The following is a 15,290-nucleotide window of genomic DNA, read 5'->3' on the forward strand; positions in this document are numbered from 1 at the left end:
GTCAACCCTTTTTACCATTATTATTATTTACAATAACAATATACATAATATATCAATATGCACTATACTGAGAAATATTTTTACCCTGGTCAAAATATAACACAATCATATGGAATACGATAATCTTTTTAAAAATTTTGGTACAAACATGTATTTTGACATAATCTAGAAACATTTTGATTCGGTCTACATTTTTTTTTTAATTGAGCATAAAAACGTGCTCCCTTTTCTAAAATAGCGTTCATATCACAACAAGGCGAATCGTGTTTTAAAACCGTTATTGTAACAAATGACATCGAGCAAAAAGGTAAATTGGCCCATGAGGGGATCGAACCCGCGACCTTCGCGTTATTAGCACGACGCTCTAACCAACTGAGCTAATGGGCCAGATATGCCGACTGTCGAACAACTAGTTGTAAAGAATTTATAATACCACCTCTATTCATAAAATACAATCATTTTGGCACCGATCCAAAACGGTACCCAACTTACAATCTGCTCTGTACAGTACAGTAAATAGTTTTATCTCTCACCAACAAATGGAGACAATGATTTATTGAAGCTATTAAAGATGATAAATTCTTTATAGAATAAGTTGATATGCCTCATACGTATTTTAGTGATAAATACTATATGTATGTATACATAAATTATATTCGTATATTATTATTTTGTCCCCTATCTGCACCCAAGTGGTGCATAGGGCACCGCATCGTATCATCAACCTGATCATTATATGTAGCGTCGTCCATTATTATATAGTGTCTGACTTGTATCTACAACGCGCCCATGCGCGACACTATCTTATTCTATCGTTGAGTATACGTTGCTCTCTTTTACTACACTCTCGTGGCGTCGCAATGTACAGCTCTCTTTCTCCCTCTCTCTACTTTATATATCTTTCTTCTCACTCTTGTAACGAATATGCCTAATAGATGTGATGATTATATCGTATCGATTATAGAATCACCGCCTAAGAAGTTTCACTTAAAAAAGAATGACGCTTTGAGATTGCAGGACACCCCCACCTTTTCCCTCCCCTCCTGATCCTCCTGACCCCGTTGCCAGCAACAAACGCGGTTCTTTTATTATATTTGTATGTACAACAAAACTAGGAAAATTATTATGTTTAGATTTTATTTATTTCATACCAAGACGTCATTTTAACAATTTTTTCATTAAATCTTGACTAAAATTTAATATTAAGACTTGAAAAACAGGCGTTTACCGAAATTACACAACGTTACGGAACATCCTCCATATTCCTAATCATCTCATCTCCAAAGGTTTTCCAGCCTACATCTCAAATGATCTCAAACAAGATACTATGGAATAACTAGGAACTGGCACTGCACTGACAAGACCACTCTTGAAGAAAGAAAAGGAAAGCTTAGGCTAGGCTCTGATTGTAATTACCAGTAATATTGTGCATACATGTACGTTTTTACATATACATATTGCTCACTCCTTTCAACAACGTCATATATCAAAAATCGTCAATTTTCAGTTATGCGTGTTTTCGGAATGCCCATAAAATCTACGATATCCGAGCAAAAGCGGAATATTTTAAACTTTATATTTACTCACTACAGGGCAGAAAGTGTTTTTGCATTTAGAAGAAAGGGTATTGTTTAATTATTTTTTAAATATACTAAATATTTTTCAAATGGAGAAAAAAACATTTAGGTTTTACCTAAAAAGATCAATTGCACAGTAAAAAGTTCAATAAGTGGCTTGGTATTTATTTTTAATACGTTTTATTATATTTTTAAACTTTAAAACGATCTCCTGAAAAATCAAGTTTTTTTTTATATAGGTATATATATTTGACGTTGTTGAAAGGAATGAGTGATATGTATAATATTATTGGTAAAAGATTTTTTGGCACTGATATTTGATATTGACTCAATTTCATTTCGAACTTCTCGCCAACGACCATACCATGTTGAATGCACCTGTTCTCGTCCGATCACCGAAGTTAAGCAACATTGGGCGCGGTCAGTACTTGGATGGGTGACCGCTTGGGAACACCGCGTGCCGTTGGCCTCCCTTTTTTGCATTTTCCACCCATTGATTCTCAAAATATATTTGTTTTAATAAATATTCCAATGGATTTTTTTAATGAACGTGCGCATTATTCCTATTTAGTTAGGTTTATTCAGTGTCTATTATAATACGTCCAATAAATCCAATAATGAAAATGAAACCATCGAATAATGAAAACGGCTAGACCATTCATGTTAAGAAGTAAATAATACTGAACAAAAAATAATGACCTAACAAATTAGATTTGTTAAGTGTTTCTGGTTTACAAGTAAAAAAAATATAATAGAAAAATCCAAAAAAATATTCCGGTACCGGGAATCGAACCCGAGCCTCCTGGGTGAGAGCCAGGTATCCTAGCCACTAGACCATACCGGAGATGAGAACTGCCGCAATACAATATGGCCTGTATCGATAACTGTATTTTATATGTATATTTATTTATATAATGATTTTACTACAAGTTTATAACAATAATGATAGCTGTACCTACATATTTTACAGAGGGGGCAATTATATATTAATATACAAATAGCCGGTTAATAGTAATAATTTATATTTATAGTATTCGCAACCCTCCCTCCTTCCCACTTGATAGCTACAAAGTGTAAATGTAAAAGTAAACATTAATTGATTAGCAGGGTAGGTACCTCCCATTCAACCATTGTGAGGGGTGAATTTGTCATCCGGGCAATTAGTTGGCAACACTGACTCGTTACACGGAGCTGGCGGCGGGTGGGCGGGGGGAGGGGGGAGGGGGCGGCGGCAAATTGGGCGCCAAATTGATTTCAGACTCCTAACTAAATACTGTCGGGAGGTACCCCGTGATCAAATACAATTTGGGTATATTTGCCATTGATAATAGATGGCTGATGACGAGGGGGTTTTCCTGTAAATGGGATGATATCGGCACTAATGGGTTAACAGCTAACCATTCGCCTCACTGCTTTATGCCTTCAAACAAAAATAATGATATATCAAATATGTTACCATAAATATTCCGACACATCTACTAGATGCAATACGTAAAATTATTATAACAGTATTTGGATTGATTTTTCTACATAATAGATATTGATACATATCTGAATATGTAATACACTGTTTTTATTATTACTTTAAGGTTATTAGCATTTGTTAGCATTTTTTTATTTATCACGTTCCTTCTATTATCAGACAAATACATCGAAAACAACAGATACTTTAAATCCTTTTCTGATAATTTTGAACTGATTTACTAAAACAAAACAATCTTTACCTTAGAGGCGTTTACGATATTTTGCAGAAAATGTTCTATAATTATGTAAAGCTATGACATTTCCATAAATTTCATACATTCCAACTGCTTTTTTAAAAAGACCTAAAGTACAAATTCCGAAAACGTTTTGCAAAGGAAAATATAAAATGCGATGTTCAACATTAAATTGAATACGGATTTACTTAATACATAACTGAAATAAGTCTGTTTTATGTTTTACTATGCATTTTACAGTTTCCTGCATTGCAAGATTAATTTCGTTTAATAAAAAAACATTTTATTAATTTATGCATTTCCGCTCCCTATGTGGAGCATGTGGAGTCCACAAACTCCCTACAGGCTCTTCGTATATGCACGTTATATTATTCTTGCAAACGTCGGATTACTAAGACTCTTTTATTATTCAAGAATATCAATAAAATAGATCGTAATAAACCCCAAGCATAATTATTTTATCAAAGAAAGCCCGGATATTCATTATTTAAACAACTTTTTACATATTTTTTGAAGACCGTCGGAATAGATACTAAGTAAGTACCTATAGTTAAATGTGCTTGATGTTGTGCATTATAAAAATATAATCCGGGTTTTAAATTATTTCTCCTACACTCTGAAATGTTTCCAACCTCTCCCCTTCCATCCGCAGAGGAGATTATCCCTAATGCGAGGGGGGATAGAAATCATTATTCTCAATCAGAAAAAGCAACTGGCTTGCGGTCTCGACTCCCGGTTCCCGACTAGTGGCTCCCGACTAGCGACTCCCGACTCCCGATTCTCGACTCTAATAGGGGTAAAGAATTATTGAAAAGTAAAAATCGTTCGCTAAAGTCCACGATTAACTACTACCCAATAGGTACCTACATGTAATACTATACAAAATTTATTTACAATGAAGGATATTTTACTCTTAATAATAATACCATTTTTTTTATATGTGAAAAAAAATTATCGCTTATAAATTTATTCGTAGGTACATGTTTCTTTAAGGGGGTATAGACCAAAAATTCCTGTTTGAATATAATATTTTATAGTAAGTTATTAAAAACAAAAATGTTGTTTACTCTACTTCTTAAATATATATAAAACCTTTGATCAACCTCAACAAACCGATTTATTTTTTTGGTTGTTTTTTTTTTCTTTCCCATTTCAACAATTTGCTAGTTGATTTGAAACGGTTTTAACTACAAACCTTTTTTAGGTTTGTAGTTAAAACCGTTTAAACTATTATTTTTAAAAAATAATTATTATTATTATTTTGTAAATAAAAATAAGACTTGAAACTGGCAGAAACATGTCAAATAATAATAATAATAAACACATTCAAATGATTAATAAGATTCGTTTCAGTGTTTCGTACATATTAATATTTGCATGAAGTTGTTTTTGCTCATACACCAAACATACATCATATTTTTCGTAAAAACATTAATGAATTGTTGTTTACAAAAACCAGTTTCTTAGTTACCCAAGTAGGTTGTATTAAGATTATACTTTCTGGAAAATTTTATGTTCTTATATTAATGTTAAGGAATTATGTTTTATTTGCGTAATACTAAATTGTTCATTATAATCCTTACTACACAAGTTTCATAAAGCATGTATATATTATTAGAATTTCCACGAGTGTGGCATGTGGCATGTGGCAGGGATAGGGAGTACCTACGGGTAGCGGTACGGGGAAGGGAGCACAGAGGGCGGAAGGTGAATAATAATATGATCGACCCCTAATCCACCAAATGGAGCGATTGTTCCAGTAACGAAGTTACTTCCGCCGAATTACAATCCTCTGCCGGCGCTGTTTATAGCTTATTCCGAATCAACACCAACAATCAATTGCCAGCGAATCGCTCAATTTTCCTCTAACCCAATCTAGCGGTACTACACAACCAGACAACATCCATAACGCTAACTTTCTGTTCAAATCAACTTCTGATAGATAGAAAGGTCAAAAAACAACGTTATTTACTGTGAGTTCGTACTTACTTTAGGGTCTGTTACTTAAACAATGATTGAGATTTACTTTGACAATTACGAAACTGTGTTGACGAAATACCGGCTTGTTTGGGTGACCAATAGATATTCAATACGTAATATTCATACATTCATTTTTTTTATAAATTATAAATAAAAAATAAAAAATTATTAGAAATTTTAAGTAATAATTGAAAAAAATGACAATGGTAAAAGTTTAAAGTGAAAAATATTAGAGAAAATTTCCACATTAACTTAGACTTGTATTATTTACTAAGCACTTCTTGCCGACTTTTTGGATCACATTGCAGGTTGCAGAGACCGGCAACCATCATCAGCGAGAAATGCTAACTATCCAAGACTGTAGTCTTGGATAGTTAGCTTGGATAGTTACAGAGGACGACCCGCTTAACCAACATGTACAAATTATCTCCCAATATGTGCTGTGCAGAGGGTACACCGAGTCGTAGAGACAAGCGGAAGATAGAGACGGGTGGAGACTGACTATGAAGGAAGCAAACCAATCATCACAGATTGTAACACAGATCGCAAACCAATAATCGCATATTGTAACCTACGAAAAAGACAGGACTCAAAACGATACGATTTTTTTAACATTTTGAGTGTGTCCAAATACTTGTTCACAAATCTGGATTATTTCCGCTTAGTTGTTATTTTATACCTACATTTTTTAACATCTCAACATAGATGAAGAAGAATGTGGAATGGAGATTTGTTCAATATATCTAGGGGTTCCAAAAAATGATTACTTTTGTTGTCAATCATGGGTAGAATCGGTGAATGTTACAGTGTGTAAAGTGATCACACCAGCCTATGACGATCGTAAGCCCTGTTTCCATATACTTCTTCATCAATGTTGAGATGTCAAAAAATGTATGAAACATATTTTGATTCCGAACAAGGCGAAAATCTGAATAATCCAACGGTTATTGACAATAAGCATAGTCAATGGGGAGGATAGAGAGCCATACTCACATGGATGTGTGGGCGTGAAGGGGTACTCGATCTGCGGCAGGCGGTGCTGGTGAGGAGGCATGGAGGGGGGGCAGTGGTAGCAGAACATGCCGCGCCCGCCCGCCCCACTAACCTACAAAATAAATTATAAACAATCTTCAATTTATTCATAACATTGATTATTTATTTCGTAAACAAATGCTGGATTATGTTTATTATATAAAGGGTTGCTATGGTATCCGCAGCTAGGTGGTACATAGGATACCACATCGGATTGACACGGTGTTACCTTGGTAACATTACACTGTTGTATATATGTAGTATTATATTGTACATGCCATATGAAACTTGGATGCTTGCACACTTCATCTCAAGGTTTACAATAAATAAATAAATAAATAATATAAAAAATTCACAACCTACCGAGTGTGTCCAAATACTTGTTAACAAAAATAGGTTTTCTCCTATTATGAGTTTTTTTTGCATTTTTGACATCTCAACAAAGATAGAGAAGAATATGGAAGTCTGGGTATGTACAGGGCTTGTGACCTGTCATAGGCAGGGTGGCCAGCTTATGAACAGGTCGTAAGCCCTGTAAATACCTATACTTTCATATTCTTCTTCATCTATGTTGAGGAGTCTTTTTTTTAATAATCTAATTTTAAATCCTAGTTACACATCTATAGATCCAAATTCTAGTTACACAAGCTAGTATTAGTACGGGTATGCAACCACAAGTGCACACTATTCCTCTGCCCTTTCCATTACCATATACTAGTAATGTCTCTGAAGTATTCCACTCAAGAATCTGGAAGGCAAAAATAATTACCTTGTCTTTATACAATTCTGATCGGATTGTCTAACACAGCATTGATCTTATGCGGTGCCCTATGAACCATTGGGTGCGGATTGGGGTCAAAGAAGAAGAAAAAGGAAGTTTATAGGTAGGTACTGAAAATACTTAAAAAATTATAACCACAGTCTCGATCTATGTAATTAAAAAATATAAATATGTTACAGAAATCTCATTTTGGAGGTTTGAAACACCGCAATTATCTTATTTTTTGTCCACGTATCATTATTTTATTCATTATCTTACATTATTTTGGTACCACTACACCCGAAGGAAAGCCCCTGAAATGGTGGAAGAAATGTTGACAAAAAGTACGCTAATAACACGGCATAATAACCCGAAAATAAACCACCAGCATGTGAATGAGTAAAAATCTTATAAATTTAATAAAGTAAATATTAATATTTCAATTTACAAACGCGGGAAATGTTTTTCCATTACGATTTCCAGGTAGGCAATCGCTCCCTTTAACCGTACCGAGTTACAAAGATACAAATATTTTTCGTATAAAGAAAAATGTGTAAATCTATTAGGATGACACCGAAATTGGAAAATAAAGAAGAAAAGTAACAATCTTTATTACCCGGATTTTCTTTACTTTTATCCGCCACATTGCAAATGTAATAACAATCCTATTTTCCCAGATATAGCTTGTAAATGTGGAGTAATGTGCTTCTCTCGAGTGTGGGGCGGGAGGCGGGGGGACTCGCTTAAGCCGCAGATTTATCAGTGTGGGGATCGCTGCCGCGAGTGTGTGAGTGTGCGGAGGATCACGCAATCTTATTACGCACACCTGCCTCACCTTCCATCTCTTGATCAACACCATCGGCTGTGCCCAGTTCACTGGTGCTCTGCTTGCACAGCGCCTGCATAATACCTGCTCTCTTACACGGCTGTATGACTTGACACATTGGCACCCATGCAACTTTGGCACCCAAAGCAGACTTCTTCTTCTTGATGTAGGCCTTGTGGTCTGTTTTTAAGAGGGATTAGCCTGCTGCGATGTTGATTCCGAGCTGTCTATCCATCTCTTCGGTGGTCTGCCCCGTAGTACCCAAGGTAGGCCGACCTTGGGGTTGGCCGTGCAGTGCGATGGTGAGGAGTCTGGATGGTTCCATTCTCCTCACATGCGTATACCATTGTCTTCTTCGCTATCTTCCCCACCTAACGACGTCTTGAATCTCGCGTATTTCTTTTATCCTTGTGTCCCTCATTCTATCTCGTAGACTCTTGTCAGATATGTTCTGTAGAGTCTTCATTTCCGAGACTTTTTCTAAGCTTCGAAAAATCATGATCATATATTTTAGTATTTCAGACGTACAATCGTCGGTATCGCCAAGATAAGCCATTCCTATGGTGTGTAAACCATTGGTTAACCCTCGTCGGCGCGCCGATTCGATAATTTGGATGACGATCGTAATTAATTTTAGAGGAAAAGTAAGGTTTCATAATTACGAAAATTGCAGCCCATTTTTTTGTACAATTTACCACAGAGTTATTTTCCCCTGCCGACGATACAAATTTGGACGATTTTTTTTCTTGACTCCGGTCGGCAACACAATTGATGATGGATGTATTAATTGGGAGAGGTTTTACACAAAATGTGCGGGCGGAACTGAAAATTCGACAATTTAAAACCAGAAATTTTTCGTAACACTCCAAACAAGGTGATGTAGTTTGGATGCATTCTTTCTTTGACTAGGCATCAAGTCAGTTTTCGTCTAAACCGTTGTTTGGACATAGGCCTGACTTAGAACATATAAAGGAGCCAACAACCAAATGACAATCCTCGACATTCTACAATGGAGAGGTAAATTTCTAATTCCTAATTTAATAGGTTGATTTACTGAAGTCGCGTTCTCTTTCAACGCGAATTATTGAATGAGAAGGCTTCTGCAAGGCTACCCGCGACTGTATACATTCAGGCACTAGGTGGGCTGATATCGCCCAGTCTGATATCACACTCGCGCATATGGAGAGTGAGGTCGGGAAAGCGCGGCGCGATAACGGGACGCAGTGTGGGTTACAGTTAGTTAGTGACGAGTTGTGAGTGCTAAATTGGCGCTAATTCGTTTAGGCGGCGCGGTGAGGAGATACTTCATTACGGGCCGCGAGCCGCCGCCGGCCGCCGGTGGAGCCCCCCGGGGGTCCCATGCAGCCAGATGCAAATTGTCGCAGATATTCAAATGGACTGTCCCCTAAAATTTAACTCAGATGTAAGAGCGCAGTATATAAAAAAGAATACGTAACATAATTATTATTGGTATCAATCAAGAGTAAATACAATATTTTGGTCATTCATCCTCAGCGAGAAATAAGAAACCCTCCATTATGCAAGGAAAGATTCAAGATATCTTAGAACCTGGAAAAAGACGGACTTCCTGGATAAAGAAACTAAGTGATGAAACCAATTTAGGGAAAAAGTACCAGGAGATGTCACCCAGAGAAGAAAATAATTTAATATTTTTTTATAAGAATATAAGCTAAAGAACTATGTCACAGAGATAAACGCAATACATATGTACCTACTAACAAAAAACTGAGTATTTTATTATTATTTCATATATTGAAGCGAACTGGGGGTGTCCAGCGCTGTAGTAAAACTTGCTATCCACTACACAAAGGTGGCAGACAAAAAAGGTGGAAAAAACAGTGTACTTAATTAAATTTTAAATCAAACTACTATCAGAAAAGGGTGTTATCAAAATTTCTTACGGAGAAATATTTAGCTTACCTCAAAAAATATATATTATTTTATGCAAGAATAGGCTATTTTTATATAACGAATAAATTGTTTAGCATGCCGGGTTCTTGTATGAATCTAATAAGGTCGAATTTTTGTAATGGGAATATTTTTTGTCCCAGGGTGATTATAAACAAAAATTTGCACAGTGACGTAACATCAATAGATTATAAGGCCTCGTGACGCGCACATAGCGCGTAGTAGCGCGCAAATATTCCCGGAAATAGCGAGTGGTGGCGGTCCCAGAGTGTCCGGAGCTCGGACTCCGGACAGATGATATTAACAAAGGAAAGAGACTATAATCATGCGCTGCATACTGCACACTGCACACTGCATACTGCACACCGCACACTGTCACTGGGGATAGGATAATATGGACGGATCATAAATCTAGAGCGACACAAGGACAAATTGATGCACAAACTGCATTAGGAAGAGGATATTACAACCTATGCTCACTTCTCTCCTGACCGACTCTCGCGATCAGCGACTCGAATGTTCCTTCCAAATTAACGTCCCGACTATTCTTCCTATTGTTACTGTTTATCAAATCAAGGAATGCAACAACACTATCATTAATAACAACTTCTGAATATCCACATTGAAAGCTCTTCCGGGATCTGATTGAAAGACTGCGATGTTTCTCAGATTCACTCTTTCACACAATTTTTTTTCATTATTGTAAAAAATATTGTAAAAAGTTCCCACCTACCATGTCGAGATATCAATAAAAATAATATTAAAAAAAAAACAAATATGTAAGTATAAAAATATGCTTCGTCTCTAACGGGACATATAAAATCTCTGCACGATTGTTATTAAACACACAGTGGTGTGGTGAAGAGTAATTAAATACGAAAGTTTTTCGCTTTCCCAAAAATTGTACCGATTTACCCTGCTTGTGTAATTAAGCCCACGGATATGTACCTCTATCCGTAAATATTCACATTTAATTCTGCATCAAGAGCCTCGGGGGGGAACCGACAAAGTTGAGACAACATTTTGACACATTTAACCGTAATGAGTAAATTGATGAGGTAGCCGGGAGGTGGGGGCCCCCCTCGGCCTCCACCGCCGATCTGTTCCCGAACCATTCAGTGTTGCCAAACGTTTAATTATTTACGATTCCCGCCAACCATATCATTCCGCCTAATCCAATAAGCGAGACTCCGCAGACTCGAACTTTATTCTGGGCGGATTTTAATTAATTTCCCAATGTTCAGCGTGCCGCTTTTCCTAACAGCTCGACTTAACTTTCCACATTTAATTAGTGTTCATTTGCTCTAAGGTTAAGTCAACCGTGATTTATGAGATAACGATATGTCAGCTCTCCCGTCAGCTACCTACGCTTCGTGCAATACGCGGTGTACCCGTTTTATTTTATTTTTAATTCTGATAACATTCAAAAATATTTACTATGATGATATTCATAAAATATTTCCACGAACGAGAGCATGTAATTTTGGAGCTTTTTTAAAAAAATTAAAACAATTTAGTTTTTTCTGATTGACTAACTTTCATTACAAGATTTAAGTTTTGTTTAACATTTCTTGGTCGAACTGCATTTTATATAATAAAATATATGTGGATAAGCCATATCGTTGTTATTTTGCTATATTTTATTACAAGGGTTAGATTTCAATTGAAACCAACTTCTTTGCTAGTCATTAAAATAAACGCTTTTATTTATCAACTCTATGCATCACATTGAAAAATTACTATTTTCTCTTGGTTAAAAAAATTAGAAATTAACACACAATATGCTAAATAATCATTAAAATAAATTTTATTTTAATACGATGAAAAACTACGCTGATTCTATTTTTATTTAGTACCTACGTGTTACATTAGCTCACACTTACTTTTGGATATAGATTTCTAAGTCAGAACTTTGGCTAAAATGATTATTTTATGACACAATGCGCATTTTAAACAGTTTATATTTCCAATATCTCAAAATGACAATTTATGACTTGGTACTTGTAACGTAAGTCCATAGATATATGTAATAACTATTCCTATTTGCCTTTACGAGCCTACATACTAGGCACATTAGTGTAAACCTACGTGAGTGTAAGTAGTAGTAGGCATGTTATCCTATCTCAATAAACTAAAGCTAACGCGGTTAGAGCGCCTTAAGTCACTTAGCAGAATTCCGTCTGTCCGCAGGGTCGGGCCTGCCCGCTCTGTCCGCTCTGCCCGCACCACCCTCGGTGCCCGCACCCCCTCACTGCCCACACTGCCCGTGCTCGCAGCCAGGACCAGGAGAAGGTACAGGGCACCGTGAAACTGATAGCGGACAATTGATTCCATTAAGGACCAGCGCTGGCCAACATTGTGGGGAGCGCGGGAGGAACTTAGTCAACTATTTTGCATAAAGTCACCGCCACTTGAACTAAACTCGTCTACTAATAAATACCTTCCATCTACGGCTGCTATCCGATGTCCCTACCCGATGCATTTATTTTGTAATTATTTAAGAATTTATGGTAAAGTTGTCATTCATTTATAATATTTCGAAAATATTAGTGAAGTATATGCTTTAGCAACATTCATTTTTATTTTTATTTCGATAAAATTAAGAAAAGTGTGAAGGTTTGGGTTTTTGAGAGAAGAAATCAATATTTTGACAATATTTTGTACAGAGGATATAGTCAGATGTGGAAGACAGCGAAGACGATGCTGAAATGCTCATGTAAAATAGAATTCTTGAAAACAGACTGGCCCGAATTGCTCTTCAAGAGAACCCAGATGGAAAAAGACCGACTGGAACACCTCCAAAGAGATGGCGTGACTACTGGCAGTCCGCGTCACAAGAGACACAACGGAACAGACAGATTCATCCCCGAGGAATTCATCTTCTTCCTTCTTATACATCCGTATAAGAAGGAAGAAGATGAATTCCTCGGGGCATAAATTCAATATTTGTGTTCTTAAAACGACGAAAAAATAAATAATAAAAAGATTTAAAAAAAATGAATAAGAAACTGCGACCGAACCAATAGTCCAGTGCCTCCTCCATCCATATCACGATTACAACTAAATGAATTACGATTATTATTATTGACTTAACAAAACGTAGCAAATTTAGCAAACAGCTCTATAATATTTTGAGGTGTCGGATTAAATAGTTGGAAGTTAATTGTGTAAATGTATTTATACCTTCAAAGTTGATTAAGTTTCTGGAGTAATCCCGCCTTCCCCTCTCCCCTCTCCCCCTTCCCGAACAAGCACTAGACTTGTACAGGTGAGTATCCACTAAAAGGTGAGGTAGTTACGGACTTGCCTAGAGTTCTGCGCCTAACACTGTTACCTCTTCGCAGTATAGGAAGAAATACCTACCATATACATATATAGGCCCATTGCATTCAATTACTACTTCCAATTTTTGATTATGGCATTTCTAATACGAAATTCTATATTTTTCGCAATATATTTTTTTGTGTATCCAAATCCTTGTTCACAAATCTGGGTTTCTCAAATTAGGGTTTTTTTCTACATGTTGACATGTCAAACCCTTGTTCACAAATGTGAATGGATTTGGACACACAAAAAAAAAAGTTACGAATAAAATAATTTGGTCAAATTATAAAGCTACATAAAAATTAAATATCATATTTTCAGACGTCTCGCAGTATGTAAAATAATCCGGTTAGAATCTTGCATACATTTTCATAAAGGGGCTTCTGATAAATACAAAGTTTTTCAAACCAACCGTAGTGGCCCCCGTGAACTCAAATATAAATCGTCATGAGATTTATGATAAACATATGTAGGAATTCCAAAAAATTGAGTAGTGCGGTTATCAATCACGGATAGAATTAATAATTAATTAGTTAATTGTAACAAGTATTATTGATACTCTATATTTTTCATCAAAAGTACCTACATATATGGTACCCAGTCTTATATACGTCACTTTTTTTAAATGTACGGCTCGTGTGCCTATAGAAATATATATGTATGTTATGCATATATCGTCCAATTCATAGTCAACTGTTTTATTATCATTTTTATGTGTTGTGATTGCTAGCAATATTTGATGTATTGAGAGTAAATTATTTTCAACGAAAATTGTCATGTATAAAAATAAGGGTTAATAAATTGTTTTCAAGAGTTAAAGCGTGTTTTTTTTTCAAAATTTGTGGCATATAACATTAAATAAATGTCTAGTCATACGTAAAGTGACGTAATCTTGAATCGACCAATAGATAAAACGACCTATCAAAGACAATCACGGACATAAATTACCGTCGGAAATCTCGTTAAACATAACGAATCGTTCTCGGTGGCCATATTGATAAAAATCAGAGTCGACGAAGTTCAGTTCCAATTTCTTAGCGCATTAGTCCTAAGCGCCGGCAAATTATGATTTCATATGAATGGGCATGAGGATCCGGATAATTTTTTTGTATTGATTTATCAATTCTAAGCCCATGTTTATGTAATACATTCTACACAGTCACTCCTCGACAAATCCCCTGAGGCTTGCTTAGCATTTAAGAAATGTAAAACTAATAACTTGTTATGTAATGTTACCGATCCTTAGGCTTATATGAATATACATATCGCTCACTCCTTTCAAGAACGTCATAAATAAAAAAACTTGATTTTTCAGGAGAACGTTTTTAAAGTTTAAAAATGTAATACAATGTATCAAAAATATATATCAAGCCACTAATTGAACTTTTTACTGTGCAACAAATATTTTTAGGTAAAACCTGAAGGTTTATTCTCCATTTGAAAAATATTTAGTATATTTAAAAAATAATAAAACAATACCTTTTCTTCTAAATGCAAAAACAACACTTTCTGCCCTGTAGCGGGTAAATATTAAGTTAAAAATATGCCTCTGAAAATTGTCGATTTTTGATTTATGACGTTCTTGAAAGGAGTGAGCGATATGTGCAATATAAACACCTGAGAATGTGTTTGTTAACAGTTCTGATTAACAAATGAAGCTGACAATTTATTGTATCACATACCGATATTTAATGATTTAATTTACGTATTGCTATCATTGCAATGTAATTTAACATTCACAATTTCATAATTCCCTTGAACTCGATCGCTTTGTGTAGATTTTCTTTAGATAATATAATGTAAGAAAAGAAGCATATTCGTATTCACGAATTCTGTTCAAAATTTACCTCGTAGCGAAAAGTCCATATACCAAATATTAGACCGATCCTTATTCCTTGTACTACCCATGTCCAATTAAAATTATAAATTTTCTAATAAATTATTATTACTCTGCACCCCCGTGTGCTTAAAATGCGTTTACACGCAACATATTTCGTTTGGTAGGTTTAGTTTACTAAATTCTCAACCAAAATAAACCGAATTTAGAAAAATCTTCTCACTTTGCTTTCATTTCCTTGTCTCGAATAATCTGGAATTCCAAAATGTTGTAAAAGAAGACGGTGAAGCTTTCAGCTTTTATAAAT

At 35.5% G+C, this 15,290-nt stretch overlaps 1 protein-coding gene and 3 non-coding genes across 4 annotated transcripts in view; 1 reads left to right on the forward strand and 3 right to left on the reverse strand.

The window, feature by feature from the left end:
• Positions 1–15,290, reverse strand: part of LOC148300331 (uncharacterized) — a 54,723-nt gene that overhangs the window by 28,081 nt on the left and 11,352 nt on the right. Inside the window, exon 2 of the mRNA XM_088274937.1 lies at positions 6,269–6,380. Within this exon, the coding sequence (XP_088131063.1) occupies positions 6,269–6,356 (88 nt within the window). The 5' untranslated portion in view covers positions 6,357–6,380. The remainder of the gene's footprint in view (positions 1–6,268; positions 6,381–15,290) is intronic.
• TRNAI-AAU (transfer RNA isoleucine (anticodon AAU)) lies at positions 314–387 on the reverse strand. Its single transcript has one exon. It is a non-coding gene; the product is annotated as a tRNA-Ile (tRNA).
• Positions 1,928–2,046, forward strand: LOC148300333 (5S ribosomal RNA). The gene has a single exon (XR_015838954.1). It is a non-coding gene; the product is annotated as a 5S ribosomal RNA (ribosomal RNA).
• TRNAE-CUC (transfer RNA glutamic acid (anticodon CUC)) lies at positions 2,350–2,421 on the reverse strand. Its single transcript has one exon. It is a non-coding gene; the product is annotated as a tRNA-Glu (tRNA).

Source organism: Brachycentrus maculatus, unplaced genomic scaffold (assembly GCF_059751285.1).
Source record: "Brachycentrus maculatus isolate JH-2025_06_01 unplaced genomic scaffold, ASM5975128v1 h1tg000748l, whole genome shotgun sequence".
Lineage (NCBI taxonomy): Eukaryota > Metazoa > Arthropoda > Insecta > Trichoptera > Brachycentridae > Brachycentrus > Brachycentrus maculatus.